Raw genomic sequence first — 22,657 nt, 5'->3', positions numbered from 1 at the left:
ATCTTCTACTTCAATCTCAAATAGACAAGCCTCATCTTTATTTTTATTCTTTTTTGTTAAAAAGAGCCCCAACTGGAAGCCAATGAAATGGGAAATATATTGACTTCTTTTCATCTTTGTATAATTGGTCACCTATAGTTGAACAGTGAAGTTAGATGCACAATACCCACCCTCAGCCTCTCTACAGAAATGGAAATGCAATTGGAATTTTCTGCTGTCTCTGAAGCTGGTTTTGTTTAATCTATTTTGTTTTAGCAGCAACCTTGTTGCTAAACGTTCTCAGACCGGGGAGGTTAAGTAACCTGATGTAAGCGTAGCCCATGTTCACAGAGGCATGGCTGCACAGAGAAACTTCTGGTATTTTGAGTCATAAACCCAACAATCTTTTGCTGGTTATGATATGAGAAATGTGTCAGGGAACTGGGTTAGGGATGCTCAGGGGGCCGGTTGTGTGGGAAACTCTTAGCAATCCCCTTTTTTCCCTGTGGGACAGCATGGATGTAGTACCAAGGCGGAGGGGCAAACCCATTGAGGGCACCCTGTGCAGTCCCTGCTGCTCCACCACCCCACACTCACCACAGCCCCATCAGAGCATCCTTGTGCGTGGTTCATGAGCTGCCCATGGTGGATGAGCTCTTCCTGGACCATGCTGCTACCACACACCGTTTTTCACTTGCAATCCTGCCCACTCTGCCCCGTCTGACCCATTCCATTAGCACCAGGGGGATCTGCAAAGGGGCTCTTGGAGGGGTCTGCCCAGGGCCTGGGCTCATGCACTGTGGAATGTGTAATAGAGTCAAACCAGATTTTGCTGAAATGGTGCTGAAGTGGAAGCCTGCCTGTCTGCTCTTTGACTAGACAACTGACACACTATATCTCCCTCTGTGAAAGCAAATATTTTTTCTGTCAAAATGTCTGTAATACAATCCATTCTCACTCTTGGTGTAGAAGCAAAAGCTTCTAAGATTTTAATCAGGGCTGGATTTTGTGGTCCCGTTAGTATTAGAAATCCAAGAACATACAAAGCTGTACTCCAAAGACAACTGGAGATATTCTTTTTTAAGGTCACAGCAAATGTAATAATGCCAACAGCTCATAGTGTTCTTCATTAGGCTGTGTAACTTCCCAACCCATCAATCACCCAGTGGAGGGTGTTCACTTACTTTCTTTAACAGGGTGAGTGTATTTTTAAATTGGTAACCTAGTTTAACTCTCCTTTATGAGACAGATGTGTCTGACCCCGTTGCTGTGGGAATTCAGTCATGCAAAACACAGAGGCAGAGTTGGGATTTCACGACCCCAAAGAGGTAAAGCCATAAAGGTACCCAGAGCACTGTACATCCCCCTGCCCCTCTCTTCCATCACATGGCTCAGCACTGGGTGGATGATAATTGAATATGTGGAATTTGCACTTGAAAATGTCTTTTTGTCTCTGTGCAGGTCAGCTCTGTACTGAGTCTCAGCTGCACCCCAAGAGCTCCTGAAACTTTGGAAAGAAGGCTTTGGTCTGTCAGAAACCCTGATTTGATATGGCATTTACCTCTAGGCTGGGTAAAACCTCTGAGGGTGTTAGAGAAAGTCACTCAAACAAGTGAAGTGGAGCCCAATAGGTGCTGGTGAGGGTGAGCACTGGGTGTTGTTGCTCCAGGCTCTGTCTCCTGGGTGTTCTCTGTTTGGATACCTTTTCTGGCCCCAGACAGCTGTTCCTGCAGGAGCTCCTCTTCCTGTCTCCCAGACAAGAGCAGGGGACACTTTTGCATCTGGGGCTTCCCAGACACTACCCACCTTCCAGGTTCCTTGGCATGCAGCAGTTTACATTGTGTACACTTTAGTATTATTTAATCAGAAATTTGGGCTTAGGGGTTTGTTTTGGGTTTGTTTGCCCTTATTTTCTAAATATTGGTAGAGAGCTCCTGGGAACTTGCTGCAGACAGCCACACTGACAGCTCTGGGCTTTGGTGTGGTCCTGGCACTCACCGAGGCTCGCTGCTCACTCTTTCCTTAATTGAAGGTTGGGATGAGGATAAGGCTTAGCTCATACCCTTGTGAGACCTCACACATGCAGAGAGCTGTGCTTGATGGAAAGGCAAAAAGAGCATATTCCTGCCTGAGCCTTGGCTTTTTTTCCCCAACCCCTCCTTGGGAAGCAGGGAAGATGTAAGGGTATTCTGTGAGCAGCAGGAGGGGAGACCTTGCTGCTTCCCAGTGTAGGGATTATATATTAATACATCAGGCTTCAATGGTTTCTGGTTACACAAAAAGACATAGAGAACAGCAGAGGAGCTGGGAAGAACATTGAGTCTCTACAGCTCCGTGATCCTCTGGCAGCACAGGCACACATCCCTGCTTCCACGTGTGGGGTACTCACAGAGGCAGACACAGGGACAAGGAGAAAGAAGAGAGGAAACCAAACCCTCAGCTATGTGTCATGGCAACCAGAGCCACCACATCACTGCAACACAGTAGCATCCCTTCCTGCTGCTGCCGTATATGAGCACAGGTAGGAGCAATGCAAGAAGCAGCAGCTGGAGAGCACAGTGGGTCCATGGCAGAGCTGCCCCACCAGTATGTGTGGTTAAGCAGACAAAGCACTGCTGGTGCTGACAGTGTCCCTGGGAAGCAGCACTGTGCCTGGAAGGGTTCTAACCTGCTCTGTAACCATATCAGATGTGTGAGGCCCCAGTAGATGTGTTACACTGAATTAGCATGAATGCACTCAGCTTACAGGGTGTCTTATTTTGGTTCGAGTTGGTCATGTTGGAAGAGAGACAAATTATTGAAAGGCTGCTCCCAATCTCTTCATCCTCCAGACTGTAGTGACTCAGATGCAGGACCTTACTCTTGGCCTTGTTGAACCTCATGAGGTTCACATGGACCCACTCCTTGAACTTGTCCAGGTCCCTCTGGATGGCACCCTATCCCTCATGGGTGTCAACCACAGCACTCAGCTTGGTGTCATGTGCAGACTGGCAGAGGCTGACAACACAAGGAGATGTGTGTTGTGCAGATCTGCTCTGCAGAGCTCTGTTCAATACAACAGCACTCGTGGGTGTGTGGTGGGGATGTGAGCTGTTCCTGTACCATATCTATTGTCCGACAAGTGTGCCAGTGTCCCTAGAGCAGCTGGGCAAGAAAAGAGAAGAGCAATTTCCTGAATGCCTTGTGCTGAGAGGATGCAGCACTACAATACAGCACAAGCACTCCATCTACCTGAAGTGCAGACCTACTGCTGCCAGTAGATTAGCCCTAATGCCCTTGGAACGTTTAATTCAAATAAGCAACCTTGTTTCTGGCTGTGTACCTGAAACATCTCTTTGTGGTGGAAATCTTCTTTTTGTGGAGATTATGTTTGTGAATGCCAGGAGGTACTTGGCACTAAGTGCCTCATGCATTTGTATCCCTGCACAGTGCACAGCCTGCATAATCCACACATTGCCTGAAGATGGTCTTTAGCTGCAAAATTCAGATCTCCATCTTAAAACACTTTGCTGTCCTGACATTCTCAGTTCCAGAAGTTTAGGTTTATCTGCTCAGTGTTTCTCCACCATGGGAATTTGGTTTGGGACTAGCTGTTAATAAATTAAATGGCACTTTTTTTTTTTGGTAATTCTTTTGCAACAAAGGCCCATCAGGGAATATGGAGATAATCAGCTTGAAGAAAATCCTGAGAAATCTGTCTGTGCCTCTCCAAATAGGTCACCCAACAGGCAGCATCCCTGAAAATTGTATGGGGGGCCTTTGAGATAGCCTCCAGATTATTTATGGTGTTATAATTCAATTAAGTGGTATCAGGGGATCAGTAAGGGTGGCTGTGAGATCCTCACGTGCTAGATATTTTTGGACCCTACAGAGGAAGAAATGAGAGTATTTAGGATTGAGTAATTAAAATGGTTAGGATTTAATAGGGAATTTATACTGCAATCTGTGGATATTAGTCTAGATGGGTTACTTCATATGGAGGCATAGTAATGGAAGCACTTGTCAAACAGGTAGCTGGGGTTCTGCCTATAAATAACCAGTAAATGATCTATGGGAAAAGAGAGTGGATATGCTTGGACAATGTTTTATGACCATCCTTAAATTGTGGAGATAGGTGTTTTAAAATGTGAGTCTGCCTTACAGGCAGGAGAATTTTAGGTCAGTAAAGAAGAAGGTTATGGGTTAAAGCCTGACGGATTCCTTCCTGCAACAGACTGAGAACCAATTTTCCTTGAGTCGTTTAAAGGAAAAGGGGAAATATTGTGTAGCTGAGAGAATAACATGGTGCTTTAGCATAAGGCACTGAAATGCTGGCAAAACACTTTTGTTGGGAGAGATCATGAACTGTCAGGGTCAGAACAGTCCCACTGGAGGTGCAGATGAAACTTGACTGAGCTGAGAAAACAAGCAAGATGTTGCCTCAGTTCAGCTACAACAGAAAAATAGGGAAACACTTGTAGTATTGGTTCTCTACACTCTGGCCAAGTTGAAGACACCTCTTTCAGAGGTGTTACTGATCTTTCAAACCTTCATCTCAGTGCAAGCCACCTTAGAGTGATAATAAACAATCCTCATCTTCTTAGACCATGAGGTTTCACTACTGAGGGCTTTTTAACTGGTTTGTGAGACCTCTGCCTGCCTTTCCTCACAAGCAATCAAAAGCTACGGCTCGGTAAAACATTAAAATTTTATCCTTGCCTTCATCAGTTCCAAGTGAACAGAAATTGTTTCAATTTGTTAAATCTTCTTGGTGAAATGAGAGGGATGGCATGGATGGCCCTTCTGTGTTGGGCTGCAGTGGGATGTTGTTGATGACATTATCAAGTGCTCTAGAACTGAATCGTGACTTGTCAAACTCTCAAGTCCCACACCAGAGTGGTTGTGTGCTTTCAGTCAGAATTATGGCTGAGCAGAGCCCTCTTCCCCGTGCTGTCGGGGAAGCCCTGCTCCATGCTCAGCAGCCCAGGGTGTTCTGCTCCTCTGACAAGTCATTGGTGATTCCTTTTGCCTTCCCTGCAGAAGTACTGGCATTATCTGTTTCCTCTTTAAATTCGAGGGTATTACTTTGATCAATTGTTGAATGCAATCCTGGAGGTGAGGGATGTCTTACTGTCCTACCAGGACTCTGCAGCCATAGCATCTGTTATTCTGTGTGAGAAACCCACATTTCTAACCCCATTTCTAAACCATCATTAGTCACCAGCAAATTTAATTTGTCTCTTGGAGAACTGTGAGCAGACATGCATTGGATTGGAAAGTGGTATTTAGCATTTGGGGCCCTGCACTAAGATGCAGCTAATCTGGGTTCAGCTCCTGCCTCTACCTCAGGTGTTCTGCAGCCACGGCAGGATCCAGAATCAGGATGCAACCCCCAAGGATGGCACTGCAGAAGTATCTGGGACACTTCATTGTGGTGTTCACTGAGGTGCAGTGTAGTTTTGAAGCCCACTGGTTTCCATGGCAGGTTGCAGGAAAGGGATGGGAAGGAAGATGAAAATCTGATTTTGAATTACCATGAGCAGAAAGGAAAAAACCAAATGTATACCTGGACCCAAATCTCCTAATGTTCAATAGCATATCTGGATTTCTCCAGTGGTGATAACTTCTGTATCAAAAGAAGAAACTGGAAGAAGAATAACAGGTTCTTGGTATAAACCAGGACATTTTTCTTGTTTAATACTCCCTGTGGCAGGGGCACATAGCTCTGCCATGCTTCACGCACCAAGAGAAGTCACTCCTGTTTCTCATTTCCTCCTATCTCTGGTCACTATTAATCATTAGGCAATTACATTCTTTAAGATAAATCACCACAAGTTTCTCTTCTGTAAACAGAGAAACAGCTTTTCTTTGTAAAGATTGATTTAGTTGCCCTGCAATTTCCTGTTTAATTAAACAGGATCAGTCTGACAAATGCAGGTTTTTAAGCACTTTGTTTCTAGCCTTTTTTCCTTCTTCTAGGAATATACAAAGGATGGAATTATTTTCCATGGCACTGAGAGGGCAGCTAGGTTAATACCAGTCACTTTGCCCTTGAGCATCGATTATTATCAGCTATGCCAGATAATCTCATACAAGGGAACTCCAAGAGAGATTCTCCACCATCCTTTGTGGCCTTCAGCTGATACCAAGTGAGTGTCAGCCCTTCCTGAGGCAGCAGATGTGTTTTGTCAAGATGTGGGCCATCTTTGCTCTCCTTTATCCTTGGCCACATTGAGCCCTGCTCAAAGGAGTGGAAGGTTTGTACATCCATATCACAGACTTGCATGCTGAGTAGGTAAAGAGTAGATGTTAAAGTGCTTTTTTGAGATAAATCAAAGCCAAATCCTCAAATGGGTTTTGGGCTACTATCTTAGAAATAAAATGTCCCTAGAAACAGCAACAAATGGAAGGGTTGGGCTGGGAGTTTGTGGTTTGGAGGGAAGAAGCTTGAGGGGGACCTGGGCATGGGTTACCAAATATGAGGGTGGGAGATGCAGCTGATGTGGGGCTGTCCATGTCCTCCAAAATCAGGTCTATGGGTGCCTTGTGAATGAGGCTGAATTTTAAAGGGAATTGATTTGCACACAGGACAATGAAGTTCTGGCACATCTCAGAGTGGGAGATCTGGGAATGGATGGACAGGTCCAGAAAGGGATCAGCCACATTGATGGGCCACAGGGGGATAGCTAGAGCAGTCTGCTTTTTAGCAGAGGGGATAATGGGGAGAATGGGAGGAAGAGGCTGGGGCAGTCAGAGGGATGATGCAACTTGGGTGCCATTCCCTGTGGGAGCCGTATGGGGCTGGAGGAGCAGCAGGAAGCAGCCATGTGCTGTGGCAGCGGTGCTGCTCTCCAAGTGCCCACGCTGTGCTGAACAGCAGATGTGCCCTCCTGCATCGACTTGTCTGAGCTGAAAACACTCATCAAGGTGACGTTATACAGCCTGGGAAAACAGGAGACAGTCACATTTTTATTGGCTTTTAGATAAATGTTCCCTGACACTGGAGCCATCTGCAGATTCATTCCTGCCACTCCTTTCATTCATGCCTCCATTTAAACAATTTCTTGAAAGGAGAAATCCAAAGAATTGTTTTTCCCCTTTCAACCTCTGCCTTTGCAGCCACCTGGGAATATCACTGATCACCCAATGACCAATTAGCACTCAACCTTCCCATACTCTCAGTACCATTATTACACCAACAAGGCAAAGGTGTCATGTTCCTGCTGCTTCTTCCTGAAATGGTAACAAGAGCAGGCTTTTTTCTGGAAGACATTTCCTTAAATATTCCCTTTGGGGTTTTGAAATGATACTCCTTAGTTGCTGTGACATGAGCTAACCCTACCATTTGTTCTTATCTGTTCCAGAGTAAATAGTTGGAGATGTCCTACTGGTTCATACTAATGCCAGGTTTCACATTTGGGGCTGTGGTTGGAAGCTGTGCCAGAGTAAGTCTTGACAGGTGTACATGGAATAAATGGTGTTTTGATGCTTTTAGGAGAAAAGAGTGGTAAAATTTCCTTCAGAGATGCAGACTGTGCTCTCCCAGTTGTCTTTTACCCCTTTGTGATACAAAGGCAAAAACCAAAATGTACATGGAGGTTCTGCAACCACTCGTGTGGGATGGGAAAAAGGCAAGAACAATAGAGACTGGCACATCTGTGGCATCACTCCCAGGAGAAGCTCCAATCAACAAAACCATAGCCCCACCAGCCTGTAGTGCCCTCTCCTTGCTTCCTGCAGGGAACTTAGGTCTACCACCAGATGAGCACTCCTGCTCTGTGTCACACAAACGGTGGCAGCAGGGCAGGGATGTCCTGGCACAGAGGTGGTGATAACCCTCAGGTACAGTCACATCCTCTTCTGGCACAGGGGTGTGTGTGGGATCTCTGACCACAGAGCATCACAAACAAAAGTGACTCTGATCTTCCCAAGGGCTCAGCCTCTCTGCATGAATGCAAAGGTGAAGAGGTGACACAGCAGGAGCTCTCGGACTGGGCAGGAATTCTGCAGGAGAGCTGGCCTCCAGCACCGCAGCAGCTGGAGCTGAACGGGAGCGTCACCCGTCTCTTTGAGGATTTCCTTGCTGCTCACCCTGCTGAAACATCTTCTCCCTCAGGCTAAGTGGTTCATGGCTCTTGGCTTATTGCTATTACAAGACATTTATGTTTCGTGGCAGATGGTCTACTGCACAACTTGTTGTTTTGCTTTTTTTTTAACTAAGGTGGATCAGCAGGCAGTGGTTCAGTATCAGGCAGCTCCAGGTTGAGATATCAGTATTATTAGTACTTCTTTAAAGCAAATGAAAGAAGACAAAAAAAGATTGGGAGAGAAATATTTTCATAGTCACAAGATTTGTCACTTTTATAGTATATTTGGCACTTATTTTGTGATGGCCAAAGTACGATGACCCAAGCACCTTTAGAAAACTGTTAAGGTACAAAATAATGAGCGAACAGTACAAAGCTTTGTGACTGAATGCATGAAAATACACTGGCTCAAGCTAAGCTGCATGGAATTTGACCTTGGCACAAATGATGGTGCTTCTCCACCTCCTTTCCAACCTGTGCCTTTTCAGACGATTTGCAGATTTAATTTACAATGCATTTCCATATACAGAGGAAAAGTGCTACAGCTTTATCTGTCCATGGAGTCCCAGTAGTCTCACCTCACCAGATGTTCCTTACTCATTTAAACAGTGCATTGAGCTTTGCTTAGTGTGATAATTTTGAAATGCAATGAGTATGGGGACACATAATGAAGAGTTAGAGGTAGTGGCTGTAAGCGTAAAAAGTTTCAAGGAAAAGATCAATTGCCTTGTGTCCAGCTGTATTACCATAACTGGGTATTAATTGTTGTGCAAACACCTACAGGTCACTCTGAGCATAAATTATGTTTTGATATCTTTCCTTAAGGCCAGAAACTTGGTCAATAACCTTCATTTAAAAACAGGACCTCGCTGCAAGCAAAGTCTTTAACTCAAAACCTTGTGATTACCAGATTGGGTTTGCTGCAGCAGGGATTGTTCTTGGCTCTGGGGTGAGAAGGAGTGTAAAGGACATTTTTTTCAGCCATGCCTTCTTCCTACCCCCAGGAGCAAGAACATCTGAACTGTTTTTCCCGAGACTGATTCCCTTTTGTAGCATTCTGATTTTCACTCTATTTGTGTCCAGCCCTTGCTCCCTGCAGCAGCCCTGCCAAGGCCAGGCCACATCCCTGAAGCAGTTAAATGTTGGACTTTCTCCAGGAGCTCTCTAAGGGGCTTTCTCAGCCACTTTCCTCAGCTGAGATGGTGGAGGTCCCACAGGCTCTGGCAGCGAGAAAGCAGAGGGAGAATATTCACAGTTAACCTGCAGAGACCTCACCTTAGAGGCTTCACTGTGAGGTTCTACTCCGAGTCCAAGAAATAAACTGGAGAGAGATATTTATGTCTAGGACAACAGTCCATGGTGTGACAGGACCCTCCAAGGGACACAGAGAGGTTAAGGGACACCAGCAATGGCTGCTGAGGGTGATTCGAACAAGTGGAATGACCCTTGTGTCACTCCCAGGTATGCGCCATCCCTGAGGAGGCGTGACCTTGGATGATGGATAGAAAGGTAAATGCATTGCCAGCCCCTGGCCAGACTTCTTGAAAAAGAAAAAACTCAGTGAAAAAAGAAATTTCATTTTCAGCAGCACAGACAGAAAAATAATAAAAAAAAATCAGCATATTCACCAGCTGAAAGGCAAACCAAGAGTTCATGTTTCCTAAAGAAGTTGAAATCTAAGAATCCACATAGTTACATGAATATTTTCCCCTTAAGGAATGTCAGGGTTTTGTTTTTTAAAGCTTAAAATAGTTTCACCTCCTCTTCAATATCTTGGTAAAATAGTAAAAATTTCTCAATCTCACTCAAGCTTGCAATAAATTATTTTTGCCCTATATTTACAGCAAGGTCAATTTTTTTCTCCCCGGATTTCTTGCATATAATTCATTTGAATGGGGTGGCTTCTATGTCATCTTTAATCTTCTAAATGTATCTTAAGTCCAAATTACAAGTCCTAGAAATGAGTGACCCATAATGAATTCTTAACCATAACTTTATGGCAGAACAAATATTCTTCTCAAATATGCAAACTGTTAAATGTTTTCTTATCATACTAAAAGTGTGAATTAAATTATACTATGATGAAAAAGTAGCAGTTTGCAGTAATTCCAAATGTGGCAAATCTTCAGTAGTGCATAAAATTATTCAGTGAACTGTGGAAAACATCAGAGCAATTCTAGCCTTAAAGCTTTTCTTCCAACAACCAAAAAGTGCCAAAAACAAGCAAGCATAGCTAAGCATTTCATCTTGGAAGCAGCTTATTGAATTAATAAGACAAGTCAATTAATGTAATGCTCTGTTGCTTCAGGATAAAACATGAAAAGGAAAAATATGGAGCTGTTTACTGTAGTGAGATCAAGCAACCATGAAGTCTGTAAAGTTAAAGTTGTTCATTTCTCTAAAATCCAAGGAAATGATCAGCACTGCCATTGTATAGGCTCACTTTATATATAAGTCTTGAGCGAGATGTGGATCTTCTGCTGTTCAGACAGGGTTTTAATACCAATTTGCTCCTGCTATGAGTCTGGTTTCCCTCTCTGCTGCATAAACTCAAAACTGAGTAGCTGGCATCATTGACACTGGTCAAACATTGGAACAGCCTGCCAGGGAAGTGGCGGAATCACCAGCCCTGGAAGTGCTCAAAAAACGTGTGGATGTGACCCTTAGGGGCATGGTCTAGTGCTGGATCTGGCAGTGTTAGGTTAATGGTTGGACTTGATGATTTTAGAGGTCTTTTCCAACCCTAATGATTCTGTGATTCTCTATAGGTCATGTTTGATGGGTTCCCCTATGTCTGAGGGTGTTTCGGTGCTAACTGCTGGGGAAAGTTACCTCAGAAGTGTGCAGGGTATTTTCCACAGGTACCATTTAACCTCTGCATTGTAGAGCAGTGAAGAAAATCAAGAGCTGCAAGTAGAAACTCTCTGTATTTCGGCAGAGCAGCCTGTGTTTAAATCATGGCAAGGTCCTGATAAATTGAAAGTTAAGGTTGGTAATCTCTGCTTTCAGGTCAGTTCCTCGATTTTCATTTAACTTAATGCTAGGCTCATATGTGCTCAGAAATCCTGATTCCAAGTGTCTGTAAAAAAGTGTCTGAGAAGGATGGAGTCAATTAATGGTGAACAGCTGGTTTTCCTGTGTAATAGACCCTATCTTCCCAGAAATCCTCATTATGCAAACTTTGGGTTTTATTTGAAAAAATTATAATAATCCTGATCAAGAAATTTCCCAGTTGTGAACTCCCATTTTTCAAGTCTTCTGCCCAAATCACCACCTTTGAATGCAAGGGACTAATTAGATCAGTTGGGGGTTAAGGAGGACTACAGAAATGCCTTGCTGTTGGTTGGATGAATGCCTCAATTATTCAGGCACAAGATGACTTTCATACCTGACAGCAATTTGGGAAGAACAACTCTCTCATGGCTATTCTGGTAAAATTCTGTTGGGTGTGAAGGGCAGCAGGTGAAAGGGAAACTGGAGACAGCAACACAATGACCAGGCCTACACTCATTTCTGTGAGGCTGCTTTTTGGGGCTCCCTTGCAGGTGACAAGGCTTCAAATGGCAGAGCTACAGGAGGTGCTGAAAGGTGGAGTTACCTGTAGTCTCGAAGAAGATATTAAAGGAAGATCATGAGGACTAGAAATCAATGACAACTATGTGTTAAACCAGTTTTAGTTTTGGGCTAAACCATTTTAGCAGCTTTGTGCTGCTCTTCCTAATTTTGCCACCAGATCTTCAGCAGCACTGACTGTAAGAAATCCTGTCGCTTATTTTCCTTTGCAGCTTTTTTTGATGGTGGAAAAAAGGGATGTATTGTTGTTACATTGTAAGTATTTTTTTGTAGTTTGCTCCTAGATGCACAATCAAGACGATGCTGTTGGGAAAAGCCATTGTGACACTTCTGAGAGCTTTTGAGGGACGTCATTAACTCCAGGATCTCATAGATCACATGCAACAAGCAGTTCCAAAAGTCAAAATAAAATTAGTATTGGGGGAAAAAAACCTTTCAAACTCAGCAATGGTACTGCAAAACAACATTATGAACCAGCAAATACTGTGGGTCAAATCCAGTGATGAGGGAAACTGAGGTATCTGCAGGTATTGACCCTAACTATCCAGTCCTCTGGGGTGAATTCAGAAACTTCAGCCTGGGGACTCTTCCTAGGCAGCAGGTACAATGTGTGTGGGTCACTCTCTCCTGTTTTGCTCCTGTCCCAATTGTTCTCCTTGCCTTGCTGGGCACTGGTGAAATTTTTGCCATGCTCTCCTTGAAGTCAGTGCCTAAAGGATAAAGACTAGCAAAAATATGAATCAATCTAACATGCACTTTAATTTGTCTAATATATGAATACCTGGATTATCATTTCAGAGTTGTCTGTTTCAGTTTTTGCTGCCCAGGGCTGGTGTTGACTGTAACAAGACACTGTTGGAAAGAGCCTTGTAAGGTGGAAGTTGCAGATTAGATGAATATAACATCTGTAGGGGAAAATTGTAGGATTGGGCCCATTATTTTGAAAACTGCATTCAATTCTGTTCAAATCAGAGAAATAGACACAGGTTACAGCTAGAGCTGTAAAAACATCAAAGTGGTATGAAGATAGTAAAAAGAAAAATTGATACAAAAAAGGTGTTTCAGTTATGGGAGTAGATTGGAATACTGTTTATAATCCAACAGCGAAGCAAATGATGAGATGATAAAATCAACAGGCTCTTATCCCCTGCCTTGTTTTGTGTGCCAAGTAAAAGAATAAGCTTTTGTGTAAGCAGAGTATAATTTTTTCTGCCTTGGACAAAGGAGTGGAGATGAGCTGAAAGGGAGATAGGCTATAATAACATTTAGAAAGCAGGTGCTGAGAGAGTAGGAAAGCTAACTGAGAATGTGATGTTCTTATAATAATCACATCTCAGCACAGATGAGCAGAAAATATCACTTCAGGCTTGTAAGAGTCTTATGGCTTTGGGTGCCAGAATTTCCTGTCCTTCCTTTCATGAGTCTTCCCTGTCTCCTATTCCAGATGAGGAGAAAGCAGTGCTAGGACATACCAACAATGGCTATGGTGATTTTCCACGTTTCTTTTCCGTCCAGTCACTGTTCTCTCTTGAGACCGTATGTTTTTGGGAGTCAAGGTCAGAACAAAATGAAGCCAAATGAGTGAAGCAAACATGGAAGCTGCCTCTTGCAGGTGCACATCCACACTGTGATACTTCTTTGTTGCACTGGCTGTTGCTACTTAGGTGATGTGTCCCTGAGAGTCTGGTAGCCAAATAGAATGGGGGGAAAATAGCTAAGCTGCTGAGGAAAAACATCATAGTCTGGTTGTTCCTCTTGAGCAGCTTTGAACATATATGCCACCAAACTCTGCTCAAAGAGCAGGTACTTATACTGAGGTGGAAGTGCCTTCATCAGTAGGAAAGCCTTATTTGGACTGTCGTGCTGTGTTGTGAAGACATAAGTGCTGTTACCACACATAGTCATCAGTCAAATCCAGACTAGACTAAGAGCAAGGAAAGTTGGTGGAACACAAATCTGCTTACTGTGGATCCAGTGCTAAATGATAAACTTGCCTTTGGCAGAATTAAAGAAAAACTGTAGAGTGCCTGGAGGTAGCACTGCAAGGCAGTGACGTCTTTGTGACAGGTCTTCCCTGCTTACGTTCATTACTAAGACTTAAGTGGGTCTCAATGTGACCTATCAGTTCCTATTTGAGAAGTAAAGCTGGTGGAAGATTTGCCTAAGGGCTTGAATTCAAGAGCAAGTGCATTCCTTATTTTAAGATTTTTTTAGCTGATCTCCAGCATTAATTCAGTACTGAGGCTCTTCGGGTTGCAGAGTGCTTTAATGGCTGTTTCATTTCAGTGATACTTTGAGGGAGTACTCTCTGTAAGCAGGAAAGGACACAGAGACCATTGTCTTTAGCCTGTAACATTCTCTAACTCTTTCTTTGATTTATATCAGTGTCTGTGAGACACCAGGAAGGCTTTAGGAACTTGGGGTCAGATCTGTAAAAACTCTGGACCATTTTACATGGGACATCATGAAGGCCCTACTAGTCTAGATAGCAGAGTCTTTCAGAGAGAAAATGTAATTGAAAGAGCACCAGGGAAGAAAAAGCTCCGAAAAAACATTGGAACAGGTTTCCCAGGGAAGTGGTGGAATCACTATCCCTGGAAATGTTCAAAAAACATGTAGATGTGGTGCTCAGAGACACAGTTCAGTGCTAGACTTGGCAGTGCTTGGCTAATGATTGGTCTTGATAATCTTAGAAGTCTTTTCCAATCCAAGTGATTCTACGTCTGTGCTTGGATCCCACACTACACATTTCACAGCAGCTTGGCCTGTTCTTCACTTTTTATTTCAAGTCCAAAAAAAGCCAGATCAAATCAATAGTGCTAAATTTTCCTCTTGCAGAGGTTTAAACGGATGGCAAGCCCCAGTAGCCGGTGTGCCGAGTTCTCGGATCTGGTCAAGGCAGAGGAGACCTTAGGAAAAGCAACAAACAGAACAGGTTCAGGGAAGGTGAGGAGCTGACAATTAACTCCTCTGCAGCAAATCAAATACCAGCAGCACCTGCTTTGTACCCAGGGCACACCTGAGAGGGACCCCATGGCCCTGAGCTGGGGATTGCTGGTGTGGGCAGTGAAATACAGGGAGCTGCTGGCACAGATTGGCACCTCGCCTTCCAAAGTACACAGGAAAAAGGAAAAGAGAGAAGATCACATAAATCACTGTTCTTGAGGGGAACAGCTCCCTGAAAGGGGTCTTTTCTTTAGTCTGTGGGGCAGTAGTGGTGATAAAAGGCTAATAGAGACGGATGAATGTTGAGTGATGTGAAAGAGAGGGGATGAGATGAAATGAAAGTGAAATGAAACAGGAAATGAAGAGGAATGGAAGGTGGAAGGAAGAAAGCACATATTCCCCTGAGCAATATTTTAGGTTATGGGTGGTTTGCTTCATATCTAGGTGGGCCTCTAGCCCTCATTTCTAACTGAATCAAGGACAGCAATCTGAGAAATAAAACAGATGAGAAATAATGGGAAACAGGTCAGTAACCTGATGCTCAAACATGTGTTTTGTTTCTGGTCATACAAATTTGATCTTATTGCTTCTTGGTGGGAAAACAAAAATTATGCAACCATGAGTGTTGGATGAACAGGTCTGTTAAATGGGAAAGACCTCTGCACATTTCTGAGCTGCAAGCAGGAATTAGAGGTACACGTCAAACAACAGTAAAAGGTTCAGCAAAGATCTGCCAAATGTGCCCACAGATGAATATTTGTCAAAAATAATTTTTTCTCCATTGCTTAGTTGCCCTGCATAGTATCCTCTCCTGTGGCAGAGGTGCTCCCACTTTCAGGTGAGACCAAGTTATTTGTGCTCCTTGTTGGCTAGTTCACCATTTTTCTGGTGGGAAGCAATGTGTGCCTTCTCTGCTCGAAGTCAGCTTTTACATGGAAATCATTCTCTCAAATGGATGTCTCTAAAAAATTACGACCTCCAAAAGAAGAAGCCTTGGTCCTTTTTTTCAGCCTTTCAGGGTTAAGCACAGCCATTTTCTATCTCTGCTCTCATCTGAAAGGCTCAGAGCAGCTTCTACTGTGGAGCCATGAAACCAAACAAAGGAAGGACTGTGTCCATGTGGGAGCAAAAGATGTTGGAGTAGACCTGGTTGTGATCTTCCCAGCATCAGTGGTTTGAAAAACCCAGCTGAAGGGAGATGCACAAGCTCTGGTCAGTTGGTGCTTGCAGATGGTTGTCCACATTTGACTGCAGGCCCCCAATTCTGCTCTCTGTGACTCAAGCTCAAAGCCAGGGTCTGCTCTCAGCAAAATTTCACTGATGTGAATCGCAGATGAACCATCCTCAGCAATGCCCTAAAATCCTGGAGCCTTCAGTTCTACTGACGGGTCTGCTTCAGATTTTTAGCAGCACCTTGGGCAGGTCTCAGGTCTTATGAGTTTCAGTTTCCTGCCTGGAAAGCAGAGGATTCAGTTTCTTTCCTCAGAGCAGCATGGTTTTATAAAGTACAAATATTTGTGAAGTTAAGTGCTTTGACTGTGTGAGCCTCTGAGAGAAGAAACCATAAATATGTGTCAGGCCTATGATCTGAATTCAAACCAGTGAACTAGAAAAAGTGTTGACAGCCTGAAACCAACTGCCCTGTACACACATCTCCTTCTGTCTACCTGAAAGATTATTTGTGGAATGTGTTTCTATTTTTCTCTGACAAAAAATAGAATACCAAGCAAAGAAGCATGACCCATTTCTTTGTCAGGCAAGCTCTAAACCCTGCTTACTGGGATGTGACTGAGGTATTGATAAAATAGAAGCTCATTTTAGGCCACAATATTCATCCTGCCCTTGAAGAAGAAACAAAGCCTGCCACCTTCAGATGAAATGGATATGCTTTCCAAGCCAAAGTATGCTTATCTCCTCCACAACTTCTCTGTGGTCTGTAATTACATTTGGACCATACAGTGAAACAGGTAAGTGGCAGATGAGGAGAGTTAGGAATGTAACTAATCATTTTATAATAGGAAAACATACAAGCAGTACATTACTGACAGTACCTGCAAACTCTGCTAATAGTCAGTCAATAGATCTGATAAGAGCATCACTCATCATAAACTGCTTCACCTTCAGCAATTTTTCATGGTCCTTTCTCTGTGTAGGGCCAAGTCTGGGTGCACATCGTGCTGTTCCTGATGTTGGCCATAGGGGTGGACTTCTACAAGGTTTGGGTTTTTTTATATAGCATATAGCATATTCAAGATTCAATATCAAGTCATACCACACTGAGCATTTTATTACCAGAGATTTTTGGACAGAAGCACATAATCTAGAGTTTCGGAATTAATAGGCAGATGGTAGCTACTTTTTTTCTTTTTTTTTCTTTTTCTTTCTTTTCTTTGGTATTTTTTTCCAACTTATACATTTTAGATTTACATAACTTTATTTCACACATCTGACGAAACACTGACATAAATCTAAATTTATCTTTGATGCATTTACAAATACTCTTTTTCTTTTTTTTTCTTTTTCATTTCCTGAAATGTCTCTTTCTAGACTTCTGCCAAAAAGCAGGAACTTTAATTTTCTCCCCTGTTGACATAAATACCTTTTAACATTATGCAGAGAATGGCATGACTGTCACTTTCCCATGAGGATGTGGGGACCATTCACTTCACCACTGAAACACATCTGCTTTCCATCGGCCAGGATAAGTAGCTGTGACATCTTCCTGCTACACACTGTGCTACTGCAAATATCCCTGAAATGCAGAATATTTGTGACTCTAGGCTTGTTGAATTTCTTTTTGTTATTGTTTTCAATTTGGTTCCCTGAAACAATGAAGGTTAGTTGCATCCAACTCTTAATTGGACTTCACGTTCTATTAGTCATTATTTTTGCAAAAGCCTTAATTCCCCTCTAAAACATTTTAATTAAAACAGCAATTTCTCGGTCCCGCGCTCCACGAGCAGATTTTTGCAGCAACTTCAAAGAGACGCAGATGTTTACTGAATTTGGTGGGGTGGTATTTGAGGCTGCCTACTGGCAAAGAAAAATTCGTAAACATCTCAAAGAAACTTTCCTGTCGTAATGACAACATTTCCTTCTGATATGTTAGCAAGTCTAATATTTCCCAATCTCACAAGGCATATTTCATAGGCACAGCATAAGCAGCGTTATCTACTCACAGAATGAGCCATGTCAGATGCTCTGCTGTGGGGTATAAACCTCCCAGTGGTGATACCTTGGGCTTTGGCAAAGGGTACAAGGCCACACGTTAGTTTGTGGGGCTCCTCTTACAGAGTAGCAGCAGACTGGGAATAAGGAAACCAAAGTTCGATTTCTGCTGGATTTTCCACACCTCCCCATTATGATTATGGGTGGCCATTTAGCCTTGTGTGCCTCAGCTCCAGCTGGTAAAGGGCTGATAACACATCCTGGCTTTGAATGGATTAACCTGCTGGTCTATCTCCTAGTGCACCAAGGGATGCTTGAGAGGGTCTTGGGGTTTATAAGGTGCTGTTTGAGCCAAATTCAGAAATGCTAAGGGTTTATTTTGGAGGAGTTTCTCCTTACTAGTGGCAGGTGAGCCTGGAGCTGATCTGATAATCCATTTGGAAGTAACCAGGCAGGCAGTGTTCTTCTCTGAACTGAGGTGATGGTACTGGGGACACATGGCCAGGGCAGACTACATCTAAAATATAGAGTAGGGTCCAGGTATCTTCTGTGGTTTGGGCAGGTGGCTGTCCCCAGAAAATACCTGGCCTGTCCAGCTGGGCCACCAGCGAGGGTGGTCTCCATGTGCAAGGATCTACAACTGATGGCGAAGCTCACACTCCTTTCTGCACACAGAACCATGGAATTCTTAATGCTGGAAATGACCTCTAAAATCATCAAATCCAACTGTTAACCTCACACTGCCATCTTCACCACTAAACCATGTCCCCAAGTGCCACACTGAGGCCTCTTCTTGAACACTTCCAGGGATGGTGATTCTACCACTTTCTGGGTAGTCTGTTTCTTCCCTGGATACTCTTCACTCATATTTTTGAAGGGGGACAGTAGAAGTACTTGGAAACAGCTTATCCATTTCCACAGTGAGCACTGGGCAAAGACCGGCGTGGAAAGCCAGCATGGAATATGGCGTGACACGTCATGTAGCTGCTTTAATCTACAGTGTAATTACAGTGACAATTTCTGCCTCTTGAAGCGTCCGGATTGAAGTGGTTACCCTGAAGGAGAAAGAAAGTTAGTGGGGAATTTCAACCAAATCCAGGCTGGGAAGTGCAGCACTTCCCCTGCACTGGATTAAAAGTGATCATCATGGCCAAAGGCATCCTGTGAGAGACAGGTAAGCAGGCTGAAAGGAAATTGGAAATATTAAAGGATTGAAGCTGGACTGGACAGAAATAGTTTTACAATTCCCTATTCCTCTTTGATTTGGTAGCATTAGGCGGACTGAAGGGTAGATAGCGCAGACTTATGCGTGACAGCAAGACACTTTTCCACACCAATAAACCCCCTGAAATTAATTGGACTGCTCACAAAAGTGCCTGGGAATGTGAACTAGGCTTGCACATTTCAGCCCTCAGATCTGATCTTTCTTCAGCAATGCCAGGCCCAGGCTGCCAGGTGAACAGCTACAGCTCAGCCATAAATGGGAGTTGAGACTGCTCGCAGTGGCTGGGTCAAGGTCTCTGTGGACACATCCTTGCTGAGGAACATCTCAGCTCAGCTGAATTCACCATGGCAAGAAACAGATTGAAAATAAACTGAAGGAAACTATTCTGAAGCAAAAGCAGGGATCAGCCACGAGTTTGTGCTTGTCACAAACTGTTGTGCATTTGCTGTGCTGTGGAATTGCCTATTTGTATGCTTTTAGCTGGTGGCAAATGCTCTCAACAAGAGTTAGCCTGGCTTGCAATGAGGGAAACTTAAATTTAGGTAGTTGACCCATGTGTGCTGTGGGATAAGAGAACACAGCCAGGTGTCCACAGAGGCATGCTTAAGCTGAGGTGCCTGTTCAACCTCAAATGGGTTCCTGAAAAACCAAACTGTATGAAAAAATTCCCCTCACGTGTTGGTCTGGAAAGAAATAGCTTTGTTGTTGTTTCAAAGAATTAGTGAGCCAACAATGCAAAGCTTTGGAGGTGGTTACTGGGTTTTTACTAGAGTCTCTACGAGCTATACAAAGTCTGAAGACATTGTACGTACAGTACATCTTTAATAAGAAGGGAGCTCACAGTCTACCAAACTCTGCCAAATAAACTTTTAATACATACTGTACTTCACTCAGTAGTTGTCCATCTCTTCTTCATGGAATATCTAACAACTCTAAAAATATTTTCTTGGAGGAGGATAGAATTATCATTGTTATATATCAATCAAGTATGGTTAATGAAGCAAAGCCAGCATGCTAGTATTGCACAAGGGGAAAAGCCTCCAGAACACAAAGTGGAACAAAAAATGCCCTCAAAATTCTGCTGAAGGGAACAGGAAGCTCTGGATGCTGCATCGGTAGGATTCGTGTAGCTCTTAGGCGTCCTTGTACCACAGCAGGATTGCTTTGCCTCTTCACTGCCACATTTCTCTCTCAAACAGGTAGGGAACTTCCAGACCATTGCAAAAAAGGAAAAAAAATATTACAGCAGCTGCAGCAAAGTGTGGTACTACTCAATTTCTTGAAGAGTGAGGCTTTTATTTCAAAATATCATATATTAATATATATATATTTCTATATATATATACTTTAACTGGTATAAAGTAAATTGTAGATCCAAACTTATACTGTTGTTTGTACTTTGCAATCTCGGAAACTTTACCAAAGGAATCACTTTCTTCATTTTTTATTTTCAGCTGTCAAAAATCAGGGCCATTATTTCCACCGAATCCTTTCTTTCACACAGTAAAGCCACTGTTGTTTTCTGGTAAACAGTCAAAGTGCAAATAAGAAATCCATTTGGCTTGTAAATGCTGAGATGGTTTTAAACTTTCAATACTTTGTCCTCATAAATCAGCAGGGCTTTCACTGTCTCCATGCAGACGTGGGCGCTCTGTTAAGTCCTTGGGTGGATCTGCAGTGAGAAAATGGGAAAGAGTCAGTTATGCATAATATGTTAATTTTTTAATATATTCTTTTAGAAAAGAAAGACCCAGGCTCTGTGGCATATAGCTGATTGATACAGCTGAATTTAAATATAATACTGGAGGGGTGTGTGTCTTTTAGCACTGCAGGGGTGTAAAAATATGCAAGAGGCAGATCCTGAGCAAGCTCCTGCCTCTGCCTTGGGAGATGCTGGGTGTGCATTAACCACCTGGGCTGGTGGTACTGGAGATCATGGAATCATAGAATGTCTTGGTTTGGCAAGGACACCTTTCACTACACCAGGTTGCTCCAAGCCCTGTCCAACCTGGCCCTGAACACTTCCAGGGACAAGGCAGCCACAGCTTCTCTGGGCACCCTGTGCCAGGGCCTCACCACCCTCACAGGGAAGAATTCCTTCCTAATGTCCAATCTAAATCCACTGTCTGTCAGTCTGAAGCCATTCCCCTTTGTGCTGCCACCTGATGCCCTTGTAAAGAATCTCTCTCCATCTTCCTTGTAGGAGCCCTTCAAGTAAGAAGGACATTCCAGGACAGCTTTGGGCCTGGGGCTGTGCTCACCCCAGCCTTCCACACTCCCCTTCCCAGAGAGATTCCAGTGATTTCTGCCAGACAAGACAGGCAGGTGCATCCACCTTTCAGGTTTGTTTGGAGCCACACCAGCCCACTCATAGAGAGGGCAGGGTAGGAGTGACTGGCCACAGCAGCTACTCCATGCACTCACCTCGGGTGAGATAACACACCCTGCAACAGACCAAAACCCATTCCTCTTTGTGACTACCACCAAAATCGATCCGAGTGCTGCACTAATGCTGCAAGAAGAAACACCAATGCCCAGATGTTTTTTTAGGATGCTGAAATAAGAACAACTGACTGACAGCAAAAATAGTGCTCTCAAGGAGATTAAAAACCAGTGCTCTCAAGCTTTTGTTACGCTTTTGTTTCTTTCCTCACTGGAACACCCAGATAAATGCCATGAGGGGTTCAGCCCTTTGCCAGGCACCTGGGTCAGCAATGAAACTCACATTGACTTGAATATGATCAGGCTTGGCCATTAAATCAGAGCTACAGGTTATTATCTAAGCATGAGGTGATTGAATGCAGCAGTAAGTATTAAAGCAAGAGAGATTTACAAGAGATCCGGCCTGTTCAAATTGAATGAAACTGAATCCCACCAGTTAAAACTGAAACCTGAAGCAAATGGTTTAAACCAGATTAAACCAGTCAAAACCAGTTCAAACAAGATTAAACTGGTCAGAACAGGGTAAAAATGGCAAAAATCAGTTTAAACCCTTTCAAACCAAATCAAACCAATCAACACCAGTTCAAACTGGCTCAAACTGGTCAGAACCAGTTCAGAAGGGTCAAAAATGGCTCCACCTCATTCAAACTGGTTAAGCCTGATCAAACCAGGTTGTAACAGAAGGCACAAGCTGTGAAGCTAGAGAGGTGCTTTGAGCTGAGCTGCTCTGCCAGTTCCTAACTGATCAACGCATTAATTTCCATCTTCCTGAATATCAGCAGCATCCAGCCCGAGACGCTGCTCTTCTATTTCCACTGGTGCCAGTTGCTGTGCTGAAAGTGCTGATGTGATCTCCAGCAGGTCCTAGTACAGCTCCAAGGGCCCCAGATTTTTGAGGAAAGCATTGAAAGTTATGTTCTTAAACAAATTTAAAAAAACCCAAAAAGGAGTGACGAGGGATTAAAAAAACATTGAAACTGCTCCAGAAATTGAATGACAAAATGATTTCTTTGCAGTGTTTGTCACCTGCCTGACCATCAATAGAAAACAAATTGATTTAAGGAAGCTGTGAGCTTTATAACTTTGGCTTTAAAAACTTAATTAGTGAGTTATGCTAAATGACTAAACACAGAAATAAATGCATGAAAAGGAAGGAATGAAGAATGTGCTGGTAAAGACTTCACTGAGTGTGTTGTCCACCTCCTTTTGACACTAATCACTTTTAATCATGTTTGAGACCTAACCATGAAGTTATGCA

The 22,657-nt window shown here is 43.4% G+C and overlaps 1 protein-coding gene across 1 annotated transcript in view; it reads right to left on the bottom strand.

Moving 5' to 3' along the window:
• Positions 1-8,309: 8,309 nt before the first annotated feature.
• TAFA1 (TAFA chemokine like family member 1) overlaps positions 8,310-22,657 on the bottom strand; it is a 224,513-nt gene continuing 210,165 nt past the window's right edge. The window contains exon 5 of the mRNA XM_010390208.4: positions 8,310-20,629. Coding sequence (XP_010388510.1) covers positions 20,612-20,629 — 18 coding nt within the window. The 3' untranslated portion in view covers positions 8,310-20,611. The remainder of the gene's footprint in view (positions 20,630-22,657) is intronic.

The sequence above is a fragment of the Corvus cornix genome, chromosome 12 (genome assembly GCF_000738735.6).
Source record: "Corvus cornix cornix isolate S_Up_H32 chromosome 12, ASM73873v5, whole genome shotgun sequence".
NCBI classification, from domain to species: Eukaryota; Metazoa; Chordata; class Aves; order Passeriformes; family Corvidae; genus Corvus; species Corvus cornix.
This window is presented reverse-complemented; position numbering and strand designations above follow the sequence as displayed.